The sequence below is a fragment of the Spermophilus citellus genome (genome assembly GCF_964194105.1).
Source record: "Spermophilus citellus genome assembly, chromosome: 4".
NCBI classification, from domain to species: Eukaryota; Metazoa; Chordata; class Mammalia; order Rodentia; family Sciuridae; genus Spermophilus; species Spermophilus citellus.
The window spans coordinates 195,927,719-195,955,041 of NC_138185.1; the positions used below are offsets into that span (position 1 = coordinate 195,927,719).

Sequence of the window (27,323 nt, forward strand, 5' to 3'; positions counted from 1 at the left end):
AGACAGCAGAATACATCAGTCACTAGAATGGCAATATGTAAATCAATGGAAGTGTAACTGATGTGATTCTGCAATCTGTATACGGGGTAAAAATGGGAGTTCATAACCCACTTGAATCAAACTGTGAAATATGATATATTAAGAACTATGTAATGTTTTGAACGACCAACAATAAAAAAATAAATAAATAAAAGTAAAATAAAATTTAAAAAAAAGAATGTGTCCAACCAAAAGCCTTTAATTTTTTAAAAACAGCAACTACACTTGTGAAAAATATTCACCTGAAAAGATAATTCCAGTTAATCTGATATATGTTTTTATTTATCAAATTAGAAAATATTTTTAACAGGTTCATCCTTTATATTGGTAAGAATGCTGCAAACCTGTACATTACTAGTAGAAGCACAAGTTAGTTCCACCTTTCCAAAAAAGCAAATTGGTAATAGGTTTCAAGCCTTTCTTGGTTATCACAGGATGATTCCCAGATCTGCACCCCAAGCTGTACATTGTCACATAGATGTATTCTTTATTAATACTTTGATATGATTTCTACCAACTGTTTATTATGTGCCTGTATTTCTACAGTATTCTTTTAACAAACATCAGTGGTATGAGAAAATACATGTAATTTGTTCCTGACTTTTAAAACTATATATTATATGTGATTGAATTTTCTTTTAAAGTTTATTTATTTATTTTTTTGGTAGTTGTAGCTGTTGTTGTTTTTATTGTTGTTTGGTGCTGGAGATTATACACAGGGCCTCATTCATGCTAAGCAAGTGGTAGCTCTACCACTAAGCTACCCCCCTAACCCCTAAAGTGTCGTTTTAATGGTTGTATAATATTCCCTTGTATGTCTGTGCCATAATGTATGTAGCCAGTTTTTTATGTCTAATCAGATGTTACTATTATAGATAACACTGAAATAAAAATATAGATACTTCATATGGAGTGGTTAATTTGTGCCGAGCACTGTATTAAGCACTTCATCTATAATTATTGATTTAGTCCTCATAATGACCTTGTGAAATTGTGCCATCATTATCTCCATTTTGAACACCAAGTCACAAAGACTTGCCTAAGATCACACCAGTAGTAAGCAGCATATCTGGGACTTTATTCAAGCAATCTGGCCCCAGAATCTATGCTCTTAACTCTCTTTATATTCAAAATTGTGTCCTAATTTTTTCCTTATAAGAAATTAAGTCAATTTTTAAGAAACGTGTATGTGTGTGTGTGTGTGTGTGTGTGTGTGTGTGTGTGTGTGTTCTGGGGATGGAACCCAGGGCCTCATGTAGGTTAATCAACACTCCACCCCTGAACTGGTATCCTGAAGGAGGGAAGGGCACTTAAAATATGCCTGCCTTCTTCACTCCCTACAAAATCTAATCCAAATTCTTCATCCAAAAGCCTCCATATGGGATGGGAATGTAGCTCAGTGATATAGTGCTTTGCCCAGCATGAGTGAGGCCCTAGGTTCAATCCCCAGTACTGCAAAAGAGCTAGATTAAAAATTAATTAAATTAAAGTTTCCATAATTCATCAGAACAATTTCCCAGTACTTAGGCCACAAAATCAAACCACTGTGTTCTAAATACACCTGAGATTTCAGACCTCATGATTCGTCTGGGATTTCCTCACTCTGGCTGATATGTCACTCTCTTCTATTTTCTTTTGTCCACCTCCTACTCGACTTTCAAGGCCCTCAATGTTATTTTGTCCATAAAGCCTCCGGATCCTTTTCTACTCAAGAAGCCACCTCCCCCATTCCTCCTCAGGGCTGCACAGCACTGTCTTGTTCCTCCCCAGTGACACTTTCCAATCTACCTGGAGCGGTGATTGGTGGTTGGCTGGGGGTTTCTTGTGGGCAGGGGAGTAACCTGCTTATCTCCATCTGCCTGTCCCAATCCCCAACAGACAGCTGACACTTGGGGTTGACTGAAAAAAAAAAAAAATGAAGGAAGGAAGTGAGCCTCCTAAGGAAGGGCACGGAACTGTCTAGTAATGGAAACTGGAACCGCAAACCCGCCAAGCCCGATGACCCACAGTAACAGGTGTTTCCATCTCTGGTGTCTGTGATTCATCTGCACGGCTGCGCACTCACACAGCGTAAGCCTACCGTCTCCTGGAGTACAACGCCCCACATGCAGACGTGCACACCGTGTTCGGGCCGCCCTGGAGACACACCTCAGCGACAACCAGGATCCATGAAAAAGGAAACCCTGCACCCTTAAGATATGAATGCCTTACTGCCAAAAGAAAAAAAAAAAAAAAGCCCCAACAAAACAATACAAAAAACCAAGAAGCTATGGTTGTGCCTACTTCTCTTGCTCACCGCTGCATCTTTTGAGTTTTTAAGAAATCTACGCATGCATCTCGTTGCTGCCCTCCTACACACACACACACACACACACACACACACACACACACACACACACACACACCACCCTTCCCCCATTCCTCTCTTTCAGACTAGGCGCGCCTCCGAGGACTGGATTGAATGGGAAAGAGCGCGGCCGTCTTTGTCATTAATTCTCCCCTCCTTGGAGCCAACCAAGCTTCTTCCGGGTCAGTGGCAATCACCGCCACCCCAAATCGAGCCCGCGGATCCCCCAAACCGATAACCCCGGAGCGCGCGAGGGCCGGGTCGCCACCGGCGGCAGGTTGCGGAGGGGAGGAGGGCGGGGAAGAGGGCGGGCGGCGCGAGTGGGGGAGGGAGGGAGGGAGGGAAGGAGGGAAGCCATCCGAGGGGGAGGAGAGAGCAGCCTCCTGCAGCTGACGGGGAGAATGGGAGTGCGGGGCGACAGACCGCCGCAGGGTGTCACGGCCGCTGAGAAGCCGGAGAGGCGCGGGGCCAGCGCCCGCCGCTTTTAAACCCGGGAGGGCGCGGCGGCGGCGGGCGGATCGCGGCGTGCTCTGGCGGCGGCCGAATGGAGAGGAAGGGCTCGGCGGCCGGGGCCAAGGGGAACCCGAGCCCGCCCGCGGCCGGCGAGGGGCAGCGGCCGTCGCCGCCAGTGTGCGTCCCGGGAGGCAGCGGAGGAGCCCCCGCGCGGGGCCAGGCTGGGGCGGCGGCCGAGCCCGCCGAGCTCATCCGGCGCGCTCACGAGTTCAAGAGCCAAGGGGCGCAGTGCTACAAGGACAAGAAATTCCGCGAAGCCATCGGCAAATACCACCGGGCGTTGCTGGAGCTGAAGGGGCTGCTGCCGCCCCCCGGGGAACGGGAGCGGGACTCGCGCGCAGCCTCCCCGGCCGGGGCCCCCAAGCCTGGCCGCCTCTCAGAGGAGCAGAGCAAGACGGTGGAAGCCATCGAGATCGACTGCTACAACAGCTTGGCAGGTGAGCCGCGCCGCGCCCCCCGCCCCTCCTGCTGCCCTCGGGGTCTGAGGCCGGGTTCCCGGTCCCTGTCCCTCCTGCGTCCGGACCGTTGCGGCGCACCCGCGGTGCAGCTTCTGGGGCTGTGACCATGCCGCTCTGGGAAGGAAGGAACCTGGGAGGGAGGCGCTTTGGAAAAAGTGTGACTTTCAAGATGATGCCTCTCAAAGGCCTTAGACATCTCACGTCCTTTTCTTTGCATACATCGCAAATCTCCCATTTAAATGGCTGGACAAACAGAAGGCCTGGCGACGGCTGCTACTGCTTACCAGTGGACTTGGGTCCAAAATGCAGAAGCGGCGCCCTAGGTGGGGCCCTGCAGCCGCTGCTAGCCCAGCGTTTTCTTTTGGGTGGGTCCTAAGGACGGGCCCACGCACCTGTCCACTGTCCTCAGGTACCATTGGCTCCAAAGTTGGCCATCACCCTCCAACCCCAACTAACTGCATCCCTTTGACTAAGGTTCTTTTGCAAGTTCTTTGACCCCTGTAGCAAAGGGGAGTTTGACACAGTGCCTTTCCAATCTTTAGCAAAATGGATTCCAAAATGCCACTTTCTTCTTTCTGAGCTCCGCTGGAGCTCCGGGTTGCCAGGTGAAGACAGAAGTCTCAAAGGGAACCCAGTTCACGTTTGGTCTTAAGCTTTGCTGCATTCTTGCTCTCTTCTGGGCTAAGAATAGATGTACATCCAGAGTTCACTTTGGGGATGAGGTCAAAGTCAGCCATTTACAAAATTTAATTTAGGCACAGAAAATTCTAAGTCCGTAAAACAAAAACAAAAACAAACAAACAAAACAACAACAACAACAAAGACTCTGGATCTTCCCAAGGCCTTCTGTGAGAAGGTGAGAGTTGTTGGAAGTGGCAACAGCCTTATATTTGAAGTGCTCTCTCTTCTCCTCCTACCCACTTTGGTAGGATTTTAACATGGTCAAGCTTCCCTGACTAAATAAATGCCCATTTCTCCTAGTTCCTAACCCTTAAAGTTGCCTAAACTAGCTAGGAACTGTTAGAATAGGGTATATAGATGTAATGTGACTGGATGTGGCTGGGATGGTGGATGTGCCAGGCACATGGGAGATGAAAATAAACAACTGCTAAGTCTGCTTGGTTCCCAAGTGCAGACCTGCTGTGTTCCCTTTGCAGTTTCTAGTACTCATTTACCTCTGACTTCCCATAATGCCGTGTACAGTATCATCTTTAATCAGGTAAAACCCAGTCCAAGGAAGCACAGTGTCAAGTAGTTAACAAATTTAAAGGATGAATAGCAATAATAATCTGTAGCAACTGTTGTAGAAATGGTGACACTGATAGCATACCACTAATAATAGCATCAAAGGATAGCACAGCAAAGATGGAATTTTTCAATCCATTACAAGATACAGTTTGACTCCTTTTATTTCCCATAAGTCTCTGGCACATTTCCTGCTGCCTGATAAGTAGTTAAAGGGCAGAGCAGCTGTAGGTAGAGGGAGAGGTGCTCTGGATCACTAATGCAGTGATTTCAAAGTGGTAATGGAACTTTATATTCAGTGTTATCCAGAACATTGTAGAACCACTCTTCACCCCATATTTTTGTTTACCAGCCAGTGGTTACATTTCTATGGTGAAACCAAAAATATGTCCTTGGTCAGGCCAGCCCAGCAGGCCTGGACTGAGATCTGGACAGCTCCTCCACTTCCTTCCCCACCCCCACACACTTTGGGGAACTTCAGTGGTGAGAGAATGGAAAGCAGCGGTAGCAGATTTCCCCATTTGCTGCTTTCTCTGGTGCCCATAAGTCTTCTTCAGTGTCCACCACTTATTATTGTTAATAATTTATTGTATGCATTATTAGGTACCCTACACACATTGACTTTTTAAATCTTTGTAATCTAAAAGGAATATATGATCGTCAGGTTTGCCTAGAAAACCCTAAGACTCCAGAGCCCTTCCACTTCATAGGCAATTCTCTTGTCATCACAATGTCAGTATTCTCTGGGCCCTTGTCTTCCATGAGCCCAGTCTCAGGTGAGCTGGTAAGCTCTACGCTTCAAAATTTCTTTGGGAGCTCTCAGCCCTGGTACCCAGGAGAAAGACCTGCAGTACCTTGAATTCAAGGTTCTGATAGGGCTACACATTTCCAAATGTTGTCATGTTTCACAGAAGAATCACTTTTTGAGTTTTTAATCTTTAGGAGATGAGCAAAATCTGTATCTGTGTAGAAATTTAAGCTATTGGGAGGAAGGTTCTGCAGAGAAGTGACTTTGGGGAGGATAGAAGTCTGATGTTGTTTTCCTTGGGGTGATGCATCAAATTGGTTACCACTATCTCAGAAGTCCCAGCTAATAGCAAAGTATCCTTCCTTGTAAGTAATACTTACAATATGTGTTTCCTTTTAGAAAATACCAAAAAGTTTAAAGAAGTGAATACAAAATTACTTCTGATCTCACCACCTAGAGAAATCCACTGTGGTGTATTTCCTTCCTGTATTTTTTTTTCTGCACATAAATGTAAAATTGTTTACAAAGCTGAGGCCCTCCTGTATGTACCATCATGTATCCTGCTTTTAATCCCACTTATGTTAGAAGCATTTTTATATCTTATTAAAATATTTTCCTAGTTTTAGATGGCAATCTAAAAATTTTAAATGTGTGTTTACAGTTATTATTGGATAGAAAGGAAGGAAAGATGATCACTGTTGTTAGGGCCAGAACAGTGCTGCCTGGCCCATGAGATATCTTTTCCCCTGTGTGCCTGCTAAAAGGAAGGGGACCAGCAACTGCAGGCTCATTTTGGCAGAAAGGAATCTGACTGTTCCATCAGGCCTGTGATGCCAGCTGAACAGCCCAATGAGCTCCAGGTGGGAGCACACTGAACTTATTTTCTAAAGGTTCTGTCCTCCTTCCACACAAAGCCATGGATAGAGGGAGAGGCTTAGGATTTGGAAGGAACTCCAACTAGCCCAGAAGTACCTGAAGAATTAGACTATGTTGCTAAGGGCATCTGTCCTCCAAACAAGAGGTAGCATGAGGCTTCTGGAGGAAATTTAAATTCAGTGAACCCTTGTACACTGCCTGGAAACCTCCAAAGGAATAGCAAGGGGACAGCTAGAATGTGCTTAGAGATGTTAGCATAGAAACCCATTTGGTTGGCCTGAGGGACTGTAAGAAACTGCAGACAGTTTTCAAAATGCTCCAGGTCATGGTCTGCTCTAGCTTGGATTTGTTTTTGGTTGGGAGGAATCCAGCTAGTTGTGCAAGGCCCCTGAATGTGATTTTGCATGTCTTATTTTTAAGAATAATTTCAAGGAAAGAGATGGGGACCATTCTGTTCCTTCAGAATTCCAAATGATTCTGATATGATTATTAGAAAAGATATTCTGATCTGTCTGGAGAGACTTAGGGATCTGTCCTTACCAAGGCCACAGAGGAAGCATGTATTGGCCTGTTGAATGACTCTTGTTGTCCTTGAACTAGAAACAGGATTCCTCTGGGGCCTTGGAACCCCTTGAAGGGCAAAGCCTTTTGCTGCACATCTGTTCCTGTGGTGGCCCCATCTGGGGTCTGATCAAAGGGAGACAATGCATAATGACTTTTTTGGTATCCTCCAGTGATGTTCAAGACTCAAATGCCAGCAGTGGAGACCGATGCCAACAGAGCATGATACTGAAACTAAAGGCTGGGACTTGGGCCTCTATCCCTGGCATGCCTTGTGACCTTGAAAAGCCCCTACCTCTTTGTTCTACCTTCATTTTTTTAATCTATTTAGAGCTATGTCTGAGAGATTTTTGTTTGCTTGTTTGTTTTACCAAAGGAGTAGAAAATATCTCTTGGTCTCAACTGAAGCCCCAGGACAGGGGTATGACAGGGCCTTGAAAGAAGTCCATGATATGAAAATGCCTGGGATGGTACCTTCTGAAAAAAGGCTTCATAGACAGATCTTGAAGCCACAGCCCTAGCATCAGGGCAAATCACAGAATTTGCAGGGTGCAGTGCAAAATGAGAACATGAGACCCCTTGTTCAATAAGCAGAGAAACCATGTCATTAAAAGTCCCAAAAGATAAGACTTTTTCCTTTCTTTCATGGTTTCTCTCTCTCATCTATTTTTTATTTGCTATTTAATATCACTACAAGTAAAGACAATTAAATTTTTAAATTATTGGCATCAATTTTACTATTTATTTGTGTTTTGTGCATGCCAGTTTTAAAGGAAAATATAAGAACACTTGTATGCGGAATCATAAAAAGCACACAATTCATATTTCATAGCTCATACATGCATAAGTAATTTATTCTTACTAGGACAGTGGAAATGCCACACCAAATTAACTTTTTTTTAAAATTTATCTTCTTTGTGTGCCTACTTTATGGGCATATTTTTTTTATTTTTTTAATTGCTTTTATTTTTTAAAAATACATGACAACCAAATGCATCACAATTCTTATTACACATATAGAACACAATTTTTCATAGCTCTGTATAAAAAGCATGTTCACACCAATTTGTGTCTTCATACATGTACTTTGGATAATGATGTCTATCACATTCCACCATCATTGCTAACTCCTTCCCCCTCCCTTCCACTCCCTTCTGCCCTATCTAGAGTTCGTCTATTCCTCTATGGGCATATTTTATATGCACACTTTCTGATGAGCAAGAGAAGGAAAAGGAGCTAGGAGGTCATCTTACCCTTTCCTTTTGTGTTGGCATTTTTAGCATAAGTGGCTGACTAGTAAGAGAAGTAACATAAATTGAGAAAGATGTGGTGGGGTTCCTTGGGCATTTGTGTTTCTTAGGACACTTCAGTTTCTTTCTGAATTTGGAGGAATTTCTGATTTTTTTTTTAATATTTATTTTTTAGTTGGACACAATACCTTCATTTATTTACTTTTATGTGGTGCTGAGGATCAAACCCAGGGCCTCTCATGAGATAGGCGAGCACTCTACCACTAAGCCACAACCCCAGCCTGTAATTTCTGATTTAATGGAAGACTGGGGCCTCTTGGGACTGTCAGCATGTTTATTTCCTTGTTATAGATGTAATACCTTTATCTTGTACTTACACTGAGTCTTGAACTCTCATGTGTCATGAGTCTGCAGGAATTCTGTGTTCATGGGGCATTGTAAATGCATACTCGGATGGGGCTATGGTCACACCTATTTCCTCTGCTCATGCCCATGTTTCACTGTTCCATAACATTTCACATACAAAACACAAGTTCAGTGATAAAACTATTAACGACTTCAAGAAGGCAACAGAAGTACATTAAACAGTAGAGAGCTCTTCTGAGTATGAGACCCTATACAGCTGCATCTGTGGCCCACTAATGAAGCCAGCCCTCAGTAGGTTACCAGAAAGTGAATAAATGTACACATCCCAGGTAGACAAAAATCGGATACAGACTCTGAGGCAGATTTCTAAAAACAATGGGTACTCTACAAAAACTGGTATAGAACCAGAGAATCAAGCATAGGAATTAGATGAATTACAAATGTACAAACTAGGCCTGGTGCAGTGGTGCACGCCTGTAATCCCAGCAGCTCCAGAGGCTGAGACAGGAGAATCGCGAGTTCAAAGCCAGCCTCAGCAACAGCAAGGCGCTAAGCAACTCAGACCCCGACTCTAAATTCAAAATAGGGCTGGAGATGTGGCTTAGTGGTCTAGTGTCCCTAAGTTCAATCCCTGGTACCAAAAAACAAAAACAAAAACAAAACACAAATGCACAAACTAATTAATGGAAAGGAGGTCAAAGCTAGAGACAAGCAGCAACCTTGTAGCTGGAAGATAAGTTTTTGGGGTCAGGACTGGTCAAAGGAAGGGGAAAAAGAGGGGCTCTTGCTAAAATGCTCAGCTGGGATCCTGCCACTTGGAAGAGAGAGTTTGGCCAAACGTTGTTGATCCAGGACAGTTTTTTGGATAGTATCTTGGCCAATAAATCTTAAGGACCCTGTAAGTGCAGCTTCTAAGACCATCCTCCAAGGTAAGATATGAGAGTCAAAACTTGGAGAATGCTTTCAGGGAAGGTACTGGGAAGGATATTTTGAATTTAGACTTTGGCTGAGTTTCTGAAATTTCTTAGTCCACCTCCAATGGCAACAAGTTAAGTGGCTTTTATCCAGAAACTCTTTAGGACACCTCAAAATCAGACTCCCTACAGCCAAAATAACCAAGAGCAACCCATCCAAGACAAAGATTTGGCTGAAATGCAGACAGAGAGAATGATCAAGATGCGGAGAAGCATAGAGCTGCTCCTAGAGCTTCCCAGGTTTAGAGTGACCTCCAGATACAAGTTCTCTCCTTCCGGCTATTCTCTTTCATCACCCGTCTGTGCCTACTACAGACAGCTAGGGTGAAAACAACGTATTTCAAACAACCTACCAGAGGATTCCCAATTCCATCTGGGATGTCAGATGTCCATGTTTGGAACAGAGTTTTCCATTTTCACCCAAAATGATTAGTGTGGCTCAGTCCCAACCACTGAGCAGCAAACACGTGCTCTAGCACAAACAGTGGGTGGGATCAGACATAAAAAGACCAAAAATAATACTACAGAAGATTAAAGCAGTTGAACCTTCCCGGTGAGATTGCACTGCCTTGACATCGCACATTAGCAGTGTAAAGGTCATTTACCCGTCTCTTGTTCACATGTGAAGTTTCATGTCAGCATCAAAATGAGACTATCTTCAGTAGGACATAAAACCAACAGTTCCCAGCTTTGTTTTGTTGTTTTGTTTTTAAAGAAAGCAGGATTTTAAGAGCCAAGAAGAGTTGATTTGATCTAGAAAAGTCCCAGGTTGGAATAGATCCAAATGGACCTTCCCTTCAGCTGTCTGCCTACAGGACTTTAAAAAGAGCATCCCAATCTCATATAGGGTGTACCCAGAGAAACCTGGTGACACCACTGCTTCCCTTTCATGTCTTTTCTATATGGAAAGAACAAAAGTGCAACGTGGTGTTAATTAGTAGCTCAAGAGTCATGAAAGTCAAAATTGTGATGGAAGATCTGGGTATCACCCCAAATCTTAAGCAGGTGCATGAATTTCCTTGTCAACATTGCCAGCTTGTCATCCATCATGAGCTAGGCAATTCTGACAATAGGGGTACTCACCACCACCTAACATGAACATTTGACAACCACCGTTGTCAAAACAATAACCCTAAGCATAATAAAAGTAACAGTAACTACAGAGAAGACTACCACAATGAGCTGGCACATAATAGATATTTCACCAATGTGTTTACAATGAATGAAAATGCCTATCCCAGCATCTATCTCATGTTCAGGAGCGAATAAATCAGTCATTCCACTAATATTTGTTGAACACCTTCTAGGTTCTAGGTTTGGGGGCAAGATAGAGACCAGTGAAAATGATGGGCAAGATCCCTGCCTTCAGTGAACTTGCATATTTATAATTTCAGTTCATCTTCTTCTCTTATATCTTTGTAAGAGAAAACTCAATCTGAGGGCTGGAATTGTGGCTCAGAGGTAGAGCACTTGCCTAGCACACATGAGGCACTGGGTTCGATCCTCAGCACCACATAAAAATAAAGATATGTGTCCACCTATAATAAATATTTGAAAAAAATCACTACTTTTAAAAAAAAAAAACCCTCAGTCTTGGAACAGTTCAATCATTTGCCCATGGTCACATAGTACCCTGCGACAAACTGGGGTTTCTTACCTGCTAGGTCTATAATTCTAAAACCTGCAATTTTAGCCACTCACCCTACAGCTCCTTTCTTAGGAACTAAAATTTTCCTCCTTGAAATTTCTCTTGATCCATATTCTCCCTTGGAAGTAACACGGAATACATCTCCTTCCTGTTACAAGGACAAGCCTTGACATTTTGAGGACAGCTTCCTTGCCCATCCTCTAATCATTTCTTCTGGAGATTTAAACATCCCTTTACTGTACTTGTGCCTTGTGGGTTAGGATTCCCAGTTCATGGCCATCCTGGGTAGAAGTGTCCTGCATTCTGGAAACAGGTCATGGCGTCCCTAGCTCCTCCCCTGTCACTAAAAAGGTGACCTGATAAAGAAGAAGGAGGAGCCCATGAATCAGACACTTAACGGGCATAGAAACTGCAGAAGCCCCCCACCCCACCCCACCCCCGCACCTTTACCTCTTCCCATCCCCCCTTGCTCCCGAATGTGTGGATTCCAGTTAGGAAGGCTTGAGAAATCTAAGTGGAAGTGTGACGAGTAGGCATTCATTTCAGCATTAACCAAGGCACCCCTGAGGAAATGCAAGGATGTGTTCTTTGAAGATTGAAATGTCCCCCATTCTCTTCAAACATCCCGTTCTTTAAGAACACATCAGAAGTATGGCTTAGTGTAAAGGGACCTGGACGATAAGTGCTGTCTCTGACTTGCTATGCATCTCTGGGGCCTAAGAATTTTACCTCTTGGGTCATGGTTTTCTGATTTATAAAAGCGCAGGGTTGGATTCCAAGATCTCCAAGGTCCTTTCCAGCTCTTAAAAGATAAATTCTCCATCTTATTCTTTGCTGAACTCTGTAGCCATTACAACATTACATAGAATGGAGTAGTTCTATGTGTGCTTAAAGAGACTAGTCTCCAAAAACTAAGAGAACTTAAAAAGGCAGAGGGTAGAACAGTGTTTGATCTGACTTCCTTTATATAAAATTTAAAAAGAGAATATATATATATATATATATATATATATATATATATATATGCTATTACAGTATTTACATTAGAGAAGATTATCTGAATCATACCAGGGAAGCAGTTAATAGGTTACCTTTGAAAAATGAAGCTAGGCAAAGAACTGCAGTGAGACTTTATCTTTTTATTTTAAATCTTTCTGTCATGTTTGACTTTTCTCGCTATATTCCATATGACTTGAACTTTTTTAATAGAAGTGATGGACATGGGTTATCTGTGTAGAGAAATCATGAGTGCTTTTGCTTTATTTTTATTTATTTGAAGAAAATCTAACTAATAAATGCAGTTTTTGCTGCTATTCTGCTACTCTTACCTAAGGCTTGACTATCCTTGTCAATAGCACCAAAGATGTCAAACAAAGTTATCCCAGGACCCATAAGAGGACTCATGCCCTTTTCTGCAGTACCCACCACCCCAATCCACATTCAGAGCTAGATCCCAGGAGCATGGTACCCCGTGGAATAGGGGGATGCCCCCTCTCGACTCCATTGCATATTAGCAACAATTTGAATCTCCTGGTGAGGCAGGGTAGAGAGTTGGGTCAGAGCCTGTGCTATAAGCTGGTCCTGAACATGAACGATGGGTCTCTAGTGTTTGGGAAAGGATGGTATGAGAGTCCATCCCTTGCATCAGCCCCTGTATTATGGAGATTTGCCTACAGGTGGCTCAGAAGGAGCAGCCAGGTCACCCAGAAAGAAGCTCACTGATGCATGGATCTTCACTGGACACCTGCCACAGCTCCTCACAGCCCAAACCTAACCCCCTGTTCATCTCAAAACGCAGAGTGGAGGCCAGAGCTTTAGTCCAGGTTCTGCTGCCAAACTGCCTTGTAACTTAGCAAGTCCCATCTCTCTGAGCTTCATTTTCCCCCATGGGTCAACACTGGGAGCTGGATCCCATGTTCTCCAAGTCCCCTTTCAGAAACATTGAACCATCTAGGATTCTGAAAGACTTCTAACCTTTCTCCCCAAGTCGGCCTTTCTCTTAGGAAACAGCCAGATTTCGGGAGAGAAATAAAAGACAAGCTCTCTTTGATGCCAGTTTTGCTCATATGCTGACAAACAACAATTAAAAGACATCAACTGAGATGTCCAACCCCACCCTTGCAACTTTGGGGCATAAACCAAAATAGGGACCTCACATCCTCCAGTGATGTGGGTTCAGCATGAGGTTTCTGTGGGAAGGGGCTGAAATTGATACAAATTGCTATCTGAGCCCTGGAATCTAAATGGATGACCCCAAATATTACCCATTGCTGCTCCGTTTAAAAATTCCACATTATTTACAAATTCAGACCTTCTTCTGACCAAGTTGTCATTCAGCATCAGAAACCTGGCAATGTTGGCTATATTAGGCCGGGAATTCCTGGTGGCAAGGAAAGGAAAACAAGCTTTTAAGAAACAGACAAGCCAGGGCAAGCCTTTTGGGGAACAGGTGCCAGCTAAATTATAATATCTCAGAGAGTGACCTGGGAATCCTGGGGAGCCTGAGACAGATCTGAGTGTTTGGGTTTGTGATCCTGGGCATGTTGCACACCGCAAGTCAGAACTGAGCTTCTTTCTCTAATGGACCTGCACCCCCTGGTTATGGAGTCGACTCCTTGATAGTTCTGCAGGAAGGGCTGTATCCCCATGTGCGCCCATGGGGACAGGCAGGAAGAGACAGAACACAGAGGAAAAGGCAGCACACCTATGTCCCAGGAAAATGGAAAATGGTCTTTACTTTGTGTGAGAGGATCTGCATTTGAATTCTGGTCTTCTCCACCCATTCCTCCATTGATCTGGGACAGGTCCAAACCTCTATCAGTTTCTGTGTCCATTAGAGCATGAGATACACCCCCACCCCCAGGATTGTGGTGGTGATTAAATTAAATGATAAAGGCTCATATGGCTAGCACAGTGCCAGGCACTTAACAGATGCTCAATAAATGATGATTGTGTATAAATCTGGCTACTGATATGTGTGAAGACAGAGAACAGTATATGGCCGGAAAGAAGAAAGGACCCAGTAATTGAGGCTGTGGGGAACATGGGAAGCAAGAGAGCAAACGGATGAGGCAGGAAAGAGGGATCAGGGATGTTGCATCTCCTTAAGTGACTTGGGAGGTGTGCCCGGTGTGATCCAAACGCCTTTGGTGTGGTCATTTCCTTCTGGGCCAGGGAGGCTGAGGGAATGAGGCTCCCTCTGAAGCAAATAGGCTCTGACAGAACCTGCCCTCAGGGGCCTGTGTCTCCTTCCATCTTTTCAGGATTCAGGTCAGTCCAGGAAGCATTTAGTAACTGCCAGGTTCCAGGTAGGGGTTGTCTCCAGCCTGTGAGTCTCTGTGACCGTGCCTGTTGTCAGTCACTTTCCGTACTCTGCCCCAGGATGTTTCCTGTCCCTTTCTTCGAACTGAACCAGCAGGGAGGGGGCTTCAGGTTCTCTCACAAGTGAGATCTGATTGGAGTCTGAGAGCGGAGAGTAAGGGCTTACGGGGAAGGTGCAGGCTGTGACCAGCTGGGTCCCCAGGGCAGCTTCGCCAGAAAGCAAGAAAGTGGACAGGAAGGAAGGGGAATGGAGGAAGGCAGAGGCCTGGGGGGGAGTCATAAGGCTGGCACCTCGTGCCTGGACTGCCCATTAGTGCCAGATCCCTGAGAAAGTCCTGGCCTCACCAGGCCTCCTGGGAGTGAGACTGCGGTTAATGTCCCTTGAGCCCCCAAATGGGTGCTCCTCCACCTAAATGCCCCCAGTCCTCTCATGATCCCAGATGTCCCCAGAGCAGTGTCCCATGAACAGGCAGTGTGTTGTCTGACTTCAGAATTGTTTTCCCTACCTCTTCCCCTGCCCCCTTAAACCCGGTAAGGTTTTTTATAATTTCCAGTTACAAAAGTAAAACATTGTCATTTAGGTCTAGGGGTGCAGCTCAGTGGTGGCATGCATGCCGAGTGACATCCTCAACGCCAGAAGGTTATAATTGTAGAAGTCATTGAAAGTAGAAAATGAAAGGCCTGGGGATCTAGCTCAGTTAGTAGAGTGCCTACCTCACATGCGCAAGGCCCTGGGTTCAATCCCCAGCACCACAAAAAAAGAAAAAAAGGATAAATAGAACTCACTTGTCATCCACTACCCCAAGATGACAACTCTTACCTATTTTGGTTTATTTGCTCCCAGTTTTCATATGTGTGTGAGTGTGTGTGTGTGTGTGTGTGTGTGTGTGTGTGTGTGTGTGTACCTTTATATGAAAAGCATCAGCTGGTCCACTTCAAGGTTTATCTTTCTCCAGTTTACTCAGGAGAGGTTTGTCTCCCATATACTGAGGACACTTTGGGAACTGTCTCCTGGCCTCCTTTTCACCCCTCCACCCTGTAGGAGTTAAAATATGGAGAAGGCTGTATGTGGCTTTATGCAAATACTATGCCATTTTATATAAAGAACTTGAGCATCCACAGATTTGGGATCTACTGGAGCCAATACTGGAGCCAATCCTATGTGGATCCTAGTGGTGACTAGTTAACGGTTAAAACAATGGATGAAAATGGCTAATCTAAAATCCTAGAAACTAAAGGCATTTATTGATAGTCCTTAAAGGGTGTTGGGATCCGTTCAAGGGAGCTATAACACCAAAGCCTGAGGTTGGTTCAGGTCTCTGCCTCCTGTCACGTGACACTGTTCAACGCAGAAGGCGCCTGCCTGGTTGCCATGGCAGCATACTCAGAAGCTATCCCCTGTACATCTCCTAACTCTCACTCTGGATCTTGATGTGATAGACAGAGGGAGAAGGCAGGAGCGGGGATAAGGTGTGACAGGTCGTCACCCAGGCTCACTGTACCCGAGAGTCAACTGAGGACATGGCTGTCACCTCATCTCGCATTCCATGGTCACCCCCACACCAGGCTGCAGAGTTCCTCCAGGTTTAACGTGAGGCTCAGGGGTTCAGGTAGTGGAAATCCTTATTCCTAAAACTCCTCTGGTCATCAGACAAACGGGAATTTCTTTTCAGCCACTTACCTTTTCTGTCAGGTTCCTGCTACCTGCCAAGCTATTGACCCTTTTTCTCCTCCTGCCCCCCCCCTCTACTTCTCAGGTTTCCCCACTCTCAAATTCCCCTCCTTCCATATGCAGAGCAATCTTCACTATTTTTCGTATCTACCTAATTTGCCACCAGTGACCTCTAAGCTTCACAGTACCCACCTGAAGCAACTGAACAGAGTGTTCTCCTTGAAAAATATGAGTTCTTCCATAGGAGGAACTCTGATTCCAGCTGTTACAAATTCTTCTCCCTGAGACAGACAGAACACACACACACACACACTCACAGCATTCAAGTTGTACTGTACAAACTTTGACACCCTTCATTTTCTCTGGCGATATTTTCCATAGAAAACATTTTTCAGTGTAGTTAATTTTTGGCAGTGTGATTGTTGTGGTTCTTCTGTGTTCCGTTACATCAGTGTCCCACTATTTATCTCAGCAGTCACTGATGACACTTAGGTCATTTCTGACACTCTGCTATACATGGGGTTGCCCAGAGGGGCACGGGTAGCTCTTTCTTCTCTTCACAGGAGCACCTACAACTAACTTATCCCCAAACATATATGATGACATGATAGAAGGAGCCGGGAGAGGCAATAGGAACAAGAGATGTGTCACCAGGGTCCCTGAGGATGAGTAGGAGAGGTGATCAAAATGGGGGAAGCATTCTTTGATGTCCAAAAACAAACAAACAAACAAAGAAACAGGATATCACTTTGGCTTCTGAGATTCCCCTCATTCCTGGCTCAGCATTTCTAATAATGGGCAAGACATGATCTTGGCCAGAGTTGACAATTAAAAGATAACATTGGGCACAGTTTTCTTCTGAATATTTCTGGTTCTATGATCCTTATCACATTCCAAATGGCCTAACTGAGCTCTGGGAAGTTCCACTTTCAGACCCCAGAAGGGATATTAATAAAGACTCCAGAAAACAGGACTCCTGTCCCTTTCCCCGTGGCTCCTTCTCCATCACTCCAAGATCAAGAGTGAAAGTTAGGAGCCAAAGATGGGATAACTTCTAATTGTGCTGCCATAGCAACCAGGCACCCTCTGGAACAGTGTCACATGACTGACACCAAAGACAGGAGACAGCCTCAGGCTTTGACATTGCAGCAACTTGAGCAGATTCTAATGGCCCTTGAAGGACTCTCAATATGTGCCTTTGGCTTATAGGATTGTATTTAGACTGTCTTTCCACCCCTGCTTCTTCACCCTCGACTTTAATAGTTCTACGGTCATCTCTGTGGATCCACAGAGAATTGGCTCCAGTTTCCCCAGCAGGTACCAAAATCTGTGGATGCTCACGTTCTTTTTATAAAATGATATTTGCATAAAATCTACGCACACACTTCTATACTTTAAATCATCTCTAGACTACTTATGAGACCTAATACAATGCAAAGAGTTGTTACACTGTATTATTAAGGGAACAATGACAAGAAAAAAGTATGTACATGTTCAGTACAAAAGTAGTTCTTTTCCCCTGAATATGTTTGATTCAGGGTTGGCAGAATCCATGGGTACAGAACCTGCAGACATGGAAGGCTGACTGTACTCACCAGCAGAGAGTGGATAAGAATATAAACTCCTTGAAGATATCAATATGTTTGAATGTTTTCCATTTTCCTTGTGAAATCCTGGGCACAGGCCATGGAGAGTGAAACTTTTTTTTTCCTGGTAGCAGGGAGGATTGAACCCAGGGATGCTTATCCACTGAGCCACATCCCCAGCCCAGTTCTGTGTTTCATTTAGAGTTAGGGTCTCACTGAGTTGCTTAGTGCCTCGCTGTCACTGAGGCCGGCTTTGAACTTGCGATCCTCCTGCCTCAGCCTCCCAAGCCGCTAGGATTACAGGCCTGCACCACTGTGCTCGGCTGAGAGTGAATCCTGATTGACTGAGTTTACTGACAGTATTGACCAGAATCATGGAACAATGGTGAGAGGGAAGCACATGCTCTGGTAGGGATCTCATTGCTTCGGCATCTATGTGAAGGATTCAGAAGGTGGGAAAACAAAGAACAGCCTGGTAATGGTGGAAGGAGTGATTCCCAAAGACGGCGGCATTGCTAAAGCAAAGAAAACAAAAATAATGTTTGGCAGTGTGTTAGACAGCAGCAAGTCAAGGTTTCCGCCCTTTACATTTCCTCTGTTGGAGTGACTTGAAGTTAAATAACCCTGGCTCGCTCTCTACAAGTTGAGAATGCAAGTCACTTAGCTTCCCAAGTCTCAGCTTCTGGAAACAGGACTAATAATACCTACTTCTTAGAGCTTCCGTGAAAGTCAGGTGAGCTGTAAAACACTATGTATGTCAGGTATTGCTACCTTCTCAGCATGATCACTGCAATAGGTAGGTACTCGGTGTAGATTTAAAGATACCCTAGATTTGCTTGTCTGGAAGAGCAAAGAATTTTTATTTGTTCTTTTTAGTTATACATAACAATAGAATATATTTTGACATATCAGACACACATGGAGTATAACTTCCCATTTTTGTGATTATACATTATGTGGAGTGACACTGGTCGTGTATTCATATATGAACACAGGAAAGTTATATCCTATTTAGTCTACTGTCTTTCCCATTCCCATCCCCCTACCTTCTCCCCACTTTCCCCTGTCTAATCTGATGAATCTCCACTCCTTCCTCCACCTGTTGTGAGTCAGCATCCTCATATCAGAGAGAACATTCAGCCTTTAGATTTTTGGGATTGGCTTATTTCACTTAGCATGATAGTTTCCAGTTCTATTGATTTACCTGCAGATGCCATAATTTCATTCTTCTTTATGGCTGAGGAGTATTGCTTTGTGTACATGTACCACATTTTCTTTATCCATTCATCTGTTGAAGGACACTTAGGTTGGTTCCATAGCTTAGCTATTGTGCTGCTGTAAACATAGATGTGGCTGTGTCACTATAGTATGCTAATTTTAAGGCCTTTGGATATATGTCAAGGAGTGGGATAGCTGGGTCAAATGGTGGTTCTATTCCAAGTTTTCTGAGTAATCTCCACACTGCTTTCCAGAGTGGTTGCACCAATTTGCTGTCCCACTATGGTGTATGAGTGTGCCTTTTTCCCCGCGTCCTCACCAACATTTACTGTTACTTGTATTCTTGATAATTGCCATTCTGACTGGAGTGAGATTAAATATAAGTATAGTTTTAATTTTCATTTCTTTAATTGCTATAAATGTTGAATATTCCTTCATGTATTTGTTGATTAATCGTGTTTCTTCTGTGATGTGTCTGTTCAGTTCCTTATTCCATTTGTTGACTGGGTTATTTGGGGGGTTTTCTTGTTGCTTTGGTGTTAAGTTTTTTGAGTTCTTGGTATATCCTGGAGATTAATGCTCTATCTGAGGTGCAGATGGCAAAGATTTTCTCCCATTCTTTGGGCCCTCTCTCTCCACATTCTTGATTGTCTCCTTTGCCATGAAGAAATTTTTTACTTTGATTCCATCTTATTTATTCATTCTTGATTTTACTTCTTGTGCTTTAGGAGTCTTGTTGAGGAATTTAGTTCCTAAGCCGACATGATGGAGATTTGGGTCTACTTTTTCTTCTAGTTGGCGCAGGGTCTGTGGTCTAATGCCTACATCCTTGATCCACTTAAGAACTGAATTTTGTGCAGGGTGAGAGATACGGGTCTAATTTCATTTTGTTACATATGTATTTCCAGTTTTCCCAGCACCATTTGTTGAAAAGACTTCTTTCCCATGTATATTTATGGTGCCTTTGTCTAGTAGGAAATAACTGTATTTATGTGGGTTTGTGTCTATGAAGAAGACACTTCATAAGTAACTGCAAAGATGGGCATCTCCTGATTTGAGAATGCAACTATGAAAAATTACTTTTTGTAAAACAGGAAGGGCCCACTTGATGATTACGCCTGTGGATATGGCTTTATTAGAAAGAGAGTCCCCAAAATGTTCTGCAAAAGCCTTACCATTTGTCAAGAGTGTGCTACAATTCCCATGAATTTAAAAAAAAAATAGAAATAGAAATTCCCTGATCTTGATCAAGAGCATATACAAGCAAACTAAAACTAACTTTATGGTGAGAAACTGAATGTTTTCCTTCATAATTGCTCTCCTAGGATACTATGGACATTAACTCAGGTCCTGCATTTTTGTTTACTTGTTTTTTGTTTCCTTTCCTTTATGTATTCTTGGGCATTTTTGCTATGAAAATCAAAGCTACAAATGACTGTTCCTATCAGCTCTATTCATGATAATTTATAATTATGAATATTTATAATTTATTAACAATTCATAAAGTTTGAAACAGCCCAGATGTCCTTCAACAAGTAAATGGTTAAACAAACTGTGGCACATCCATGCTAATGGAATACTACTCAGCAATAAAAAGAACCACTGATAAATGAACAACTTGGATGAATCTCAAGGAAATTATGCTAAATGATAAAGAAAATCCCAAAAGATTTCATACTATATGGTTCCATGTGTATTATTTTAAAATTACAAACATTTAGAAGTGCAGAAGAGCAGGTTAGCAGTTATCAAGGGTTAAAGAGGAGGTGGTGGGACAGGTATTTATAAGATAACTGGAGGGATTCTTAGAGCGATGAAACTCTTCTGTAACTTGACTTTGGAGGTAGAGAAAGGCAACTACTCATAAAATTGTATATAACTGAACATAGTATACAAATAAGTACTAATAAAGCTAGGGAAATTTGAATGAGATCTATGGGTTGGATCATGATCAGGATGCTGCATTATCTTTTTTTACAAGAGGTTACCATTGAGGAAACTGGATAAAGTGTAAGGAAATCTCTGTATTATTTCTTACAACGGTATGTGAATCTTTAATTATCTCAATAAAAATTTTGAGTAAAAAAAATATCATTTGGGAGTTAGTTTTGCAAGCACCAGGTAAGATTGGGGTTGTTTCAGGAAGAAACCAGAAACGTGTCCTCTCAGCTCTAATGTATAACAGTAGCCTCTCAGTGGAATTGGAGAGGCTGGTGGTTTTAGAACGTGAAAGAAAGATCCAGTAGCCGTGGAAACTCCACACTTGGTTCTGTTTACTGGTGTGTTGCTTTTCTGTGTGGGATACAGAGAAGGGAGTCGGGTAGAAGGTCCTGGAGGGTTGTTAGGAAGCTTGCAGATGAGAAGTATTTACATGTAGAGTGAGTACAGGTTGTCACCATTAGGAGATCACACTGGAGTCTCCCCACAAGCAGGACCAGTGCCTGGGGGATGTCTCATGCAGGAATGGAGTTAATGACCCTGGTAATGTAGGAGAGCAGAATCTCTCAGCATTGAGAGCATAATCTTAGGGGTCAGGTGGCTTTCCTTCAATCCTAACGTTGACACTTATTAGCTTTATGATCTTGGGCAAGTGACCCAAATTCCTTGGGTCTCTTTCATCCATCTAAAAAAAATGGATAAAATACCAGAACCTACCTTGTAAGTTCATGTCAGGGTTAAATGAGTTGGTGCTTAGAACAGGGCTTGTCCATTTGCACTTACTACACTCTTACTCCTCTTACCTTACTGGGAGAGAGGATGGACACCACCCACTGGTGTAGGCCTAGATTCTCCTGAGTGTACCATGGACGGCTCATCCTTTTCCCCCTACCCCATCTCCCTAAACTGAGCCCCTGTCCCACAATGAGAAATCTCAAACCACTAAGAAGAGAAATATCCAAAACGTCACAAACGGAGAGACTGAGAACGTTGGTTTGCCTGGATATGTGGATTTTCTAGTTTTAGGACTTGGCCATGTGACTTGGAACCCCTGTGGGTTCATCCAGTAACTGTGCTGCACTCTCCTGTTTTAACCATCTGGGTGGTTCCTAAGAAACACATACCTCAAGCTCTAGGATGTAGGTGAGCCGCCCACCTGCAGGAGCCACTGAGGACTTACCAAGTGTGGATTACTAAGCTTCACCTGAGCCCTTCAGAATATGTGTCTCTGCAGATAAAGCCTGGAAACTCCATGTTGTACACCCACGCCATGGTGACTTGAGGAGAAACTCCCTCATCTGGGGGTTCTCCAGATGTGAGGATCTGGTGCTAATGCAACCCTGAATGTTTTTCATCCTTCCAACATGCCGTGAAGGAAAATGCAGATAGTGAGCATTATTACTTTTTTTTTTTAACCTTTCCACACTGAGATCCTGAGAGGTGAGGTGTTTTAACCTAGGAACACAGGTGAATTGCTGGGCTGGGGACATTATCTTTAGTCAACTAGCTCTGAGGCACCTACACCAGCCTGTCAACTTCTCTGCTAAAAATACCTCCCTCTTCCCCTCATAGGCTCTCTTGTGCCCTACAGAGTCAGGAAAAGGCCTAGTCATATTATTATTTTTTTTCCTGCTACATCTGACTTTCAGAGTTCCTAGCTCTCCTGAATAATCAGGACTCCAGGAGAGCCAGAGACTTTTGGTCCTTTCCCCACCCCACCCCACCCATAAATCTGTCAGTGAGACTTGACTGCAGAATCCATTTATGGAGAAGGACGGGCCTAGGGCAGGCAGCAATAGTGTCTGCAGTTTAGAGGTGTGAGGGGTGGGGGTTGACTCAGGGGCTAATCTGTAAGAGAAGAAAATAAGCCCAGCCCCCAGCGCCTAGCCCCTCTTTCTGACTTCCTTCCAAACTGCTTCTGTAATGTTCTCTGCATTTCCCCAGCCCAGTATGGAAAATGCAGCATTGGAAGGAAAACTGAAAGTAAAACCAAGCATCAAACCTAGATTTGAGAAGCATTTGGAGCAAGTAAGTGTTCATGTACATCTAGACCAGGAAACAAAAATGAGAAATCACGGAACTGGGAATGCAAGGGTTTTGTGTATGCGGAAGAGAAAATCAGCATGTTCATGGAAAGGTGAAATTGTGACCCATATCTGACCTGTATCTGACCTATTTTAGAAAATTTGCCGTAAGTCAGCCATAACTTGGTGTTCACATCATACATTGTGTATAGAACTCAAGATGGAAATTTCCTCTAATTCATGTGCACATGGCTGTGTAAACCACAGTTAATAAGTGTCTTCCTCAAGAACCAGTATTTATGAGAATCAGTTTTTTGTGTTAGCACTGGGAAGGCGTATAACATGCATTGATCATCTCATTTCATCATCACAAGAGCTACCACAAAATAGGTATTATTACCTTCATGGGACACAGGAAGAACGAGACCCAGGGAGATTAAGCAACTTGCCCCAGGGCCTGTGCTGGTAGGTGGTGGAGCTTGCATTCCAACCCAGGCCTGATCTCCAGCCAGGGCACCCCAGAGCTGGCAAAAATACCGTGTGCCTACTTGGTTTGGTTACCATCTGTTCCAGGTGTTAAATATTCTGAATGTCTCTCTGTCCTGATCCCAGTCTTCTTCCCCTTTACGACTGTGCCATTGCTCTCACTGAAATAAATAAATCTGACCAGAACTCAAGTCACTTGATAAACTTGGGAAGTAGAATGGCCACTTCCTAGGCCTGCCCCCCAGAATGACCAGCAAGGTGTATTCGTTTCCTAAGGCGACTCTAATAACAAACACGAACTGAGTGGCTTGAAATAACAGGAACTCTCTCACAATTCTGGAAGGTGAGAGTCCAAAGTCAAGGGGTCAGCAGGACTAGTTCCTTCTGAGAGCTGTGAAGAAGAACAGGTCCCCTGGTTCTCTCTGAGTGCCTGATAATCAAGCCTCAGACATCCCTGTGTGTCACCTCTCCTCTGGGCAGGTCTGTCTCTGTGGCCAAATTTCTTTATAAAAGGGACACCAGTCATATTGGATTAGGACCTACTCTGATGACTTCCTTTTCACTTGGTTATCTCTGTAAAGACCCCATCTCCCCGCAAAAGGTCACATTCTCAGATACTAAGGGTCAGGACTCCAGTGCACTTTGGGGAGGACACAAAGCGGACCCAGAGTAGCAAGACGGCCTTGAAGAGTAGGTTCCTCCACCTCACTCCCAGCCCTAGGTGGGTCCCTCCTTCCTTCCCATCCAGCCCCTGCTTCCCTCTCTTGAGCAGGTAAAGGCAAATTAGAGTGAGTGAGTCAGCCCTAAGAAGAAAGCCGGCGACTCCATGAACTTGTTCTTCCTCTCATCTGGATTCCCTTCATCTCATGCCAGTGGGTGGCATTCTGCCCGGGCAGTCACTATGCCCTGCATGGACCAGGAAAAAACAAAAACAAAACAGGTGCCGTGCCAGGGTGAGGAGAGCCTAAGAGGCTGTAGCCAGAGGCCTTAGTGTGCTTGTTTTGGAGAATTCTGAACGAAAGCTCTTCCCTGTCTCTGTGTGTGGCTGACTTTTTATGGCCATAGATCCCTTTGTGGGGCTAAGAAAGCCTGCAAGCTCCTTTCCCATAATCACACCCCAACCACCCAAATTAGGAAGAATCTTCCTGGGGGGAGAATAGTGGTTAGACATTTACAGCCCCTAATTCTGGTCCTCCAAATTCACCTTTCTCTTGTAAGTTGACACCATCACCACCAGTCTCGAGGAAGGCTGTGTCCCTTCTCACGTTTCTTCCCAAGCATGGATTGAGTTTGTCTTCCTTCTCCCTGACTTGCAGGCCACAGCATTTATTCAGACCCAGAGACCAGGAGATGAATAGCATTTTTTTTTTTTCAAAAGTGCTTCCAGAGATGGCCATCTGGGAGTCAAGGCTATTGTGACACGTCCGCTGCAGGCTTATCTCCTGCCCTGTAATTCACCAAGTGACTGCGTCTTTGAATCCAGATATGTATTCAAAATTCCGACCAAGTTTATTCTCCTGTTCCCAGAAACAAGCTCACTCTCCAGTTGATTCAAGAGCTGCCTCACCAATTCCACCAATTTCCTTCCAGAAAAATTTTGCTCGAGAGCCTTCCCTTGAAAGACCACATCAGATCCTCATCCAAGCTCTGGGCCAAAAAAATCCACCGAGCAGGAGGGGAACGGTCTCACAGAAGCCCTCTGGACCACTGTCTTCCCAGTTCTGATGTCACTCCGACTGACAATGTGACACCTTAACTGATAAAGAGAGTGGAATTCCTTTTGAAGAGGAACCAAAGAAACAACTGTGTTCTTAGGTTAAGTGGCAGATGCTTGTATTTATAAGCTGTTAGATCTAAAGGGATGGAAGCGATTATTTAGTGAAGTGTAGGCTCCTCATTTTGCCAACAGGAAATCAAGGCTAAGAAAGGGAAAGTGTTTTGAGTAATGTTGGCTAGGGGCAAAGGTGCAAACGAGAATCCATCTCTTTCTTCTTTATGGATGCGTAATATTACATTGTACATATGAACCACATTTCCTTTACCCATTCATCCGTTGAAGGACACCTGGGTTCTTGACTATTGTGAGTCAAGCTCTTATAATCATTGATGTGGATGCATCACTATAGTGTGCTGTTTTTAAGTCCTTTGGCTAACCCCAAACAAGGGAGGTTGGGGAGGGGAATAATAGAAATCCATTGGATTAGACAAAGGGAAATGAAGGGAAGGGGAAGAGGAAAGATAGTAGAATTAATTGGACATAACTTTCCTAGCCTCGTATTTGAATATATGACCAGGATAACTCCACATCACGTACAACCACAAGAGTGGGATCCTGGGCTGGGGACATAGCTCAGTTGGTAGAGTGCTTGCCTCACATGTCCAAGGCCCTGGGTTCAATCCCCAGCAACACACACACACACACACACACACACACACACACACAAATAGTGGGATCCTAAGTAGAATAAATCATACTCTTTGTACTTATAGTTTGCCAAAATACATTCTACTATCTTGTATCACTAAAAAGAACAATAACAAAAAAAGAATTCAGGTCCTCTCTTCCCAGTCCAGGACTCTAAAAGATTGATCTGTGCTATACAGCAGAGGATAGAGGCCTCATTTCAGAAATAGACACCAGGTTGCAACCATGTTATGTGGAAGGACCCTTCTTGGTTGTCAGTAAATCCAAAATGACAAGAAAAAAGGGCTCTGACTTTGCAAATGTGTGCCACAGAGGGGGAGTGAGTCGGGGCTTCTTTGAATGCCACTTAGGTCCATCCATTCCTTTCGGCCGCCATTCGGGTTACCCAGCATCTTCACTGTGCCAGCCCAGTCCACCCTTGCCTTAGGAGAAAATCCCAGATCCCCAGTTTGGACGGGAAGTGTCTGAGTGTCCTGGTTTCTTGCTTTTCCAGCTCCACCTTCTCTCATCCTTCCCCTCCGGCTCTCTGTTGCAGCCTGGTGTAGCTTCTCAGAGTTCCTCTATTAGGCCATGTTGGTGCTCTTTCTCTCATGCTCTCTCCTCTTTCTCTCCTTTGTCCATTTCACCTAGGCTTGCGATTCTCAAATGGGCAATTTTACCTCCCCAGGGGATACCTGGCAATGTCTGGAGACACTTGGTTGTCATAACTGGCATCTAGTGAGAGACCAAGGATGCTGCCAACACCTTCAATGCCCAAATCATCCTCCCATCACAAAAGATGATCCAGCCCCAAACAGTGCAAAGATTGATTGAGAAGCAATCTTTAAATCAGTTGAAATACCACTTCCTCCAAGAAGACCTCCCTTGATGCTTTAGATAAAGCCGAGGGTCCTTCCCCTCTCGGTGTGCTTCTACTATGTCCCTCTCCTTCACAGCACTTAGCTTCCAGGTGAACATTTGAGACACTGTGACATCTTCCTTCCCCACCAGTCTATTGGTCCCAGAGGACAGAGCAGGCTGTTGGTCATCATCTGATCCTACTGTCCAGTTGGTACCCAGCACAGTTAGGCATCTTTTTTTCCTGTTAGCCTGAGGTCACTGAGGATGGTAGAGTACAGATAACCTTTCTTTCTCCCCAGGGGTGATGAGGGTTTCCAGGGGTCCCAAATGCAGGCCACAGACACCCCAGTGGTTCAATGCACGATCTTGGGAGACTGACAGAAATGGGCTGATATTATAACTCCACCACCCTCTAGCGGGGTGACCTTCAGCAAGTTGCTGAATTTCTCTGGAACTCCATTTTATCATCTATGAAAGAAACACAAAAATAGAACCCGTTTCATGGAGTTGTGAAGATTCAAAGGCATAGAGTATGTGAAATACTGAGCTCCAGCTCCAGCACTGGGTATGGGATTAATCGCTGTGAGGAGGACATGCTGAGGGACAATGCCACTTATTTTGAGAGCCCTCTGCAACTAGGCACTGGTTAATGGCCACAGGGATGGGGTTGGAAGAATCTGGAGGCAGTCTGCCAACTTCTTCTTATGTCCCTCACCTCTCAAATGTGCCTAGGAACACCCCCATCTTCCCTAGCCCACGGACTTGTTATATCTACCAACAGCTCCCCA

At 44.2% G+C, this 27,323-nt stretch overlaps 1 protein-coding gene across 1 annotated transcript in view; it reads left to right on the forward strand.

Annotated features, from left to right (window-relative positions):
- The first annotated feature begins 2,699 nt into the window (after positions 1-2,699).
- The window catches only part of TTC9 (tetratricopeptide repeat domain 9), a 30,970-nt gene continuing 6,346 nt past the window's right edge, over positions 2,700-27,323 (forward strand). The window contains exon 1 of the mRNA XM_081293190.1: positions 2,700-3,336. Coding sequence (XP_081149316.1) covers positions 2,931-3,336 — 406 coding nt within the window. The 5' untranslated portion in view covers positions 2,700-2,930. The remainder of the gene's footprint in view (positions 3,337-27,323) is intronic.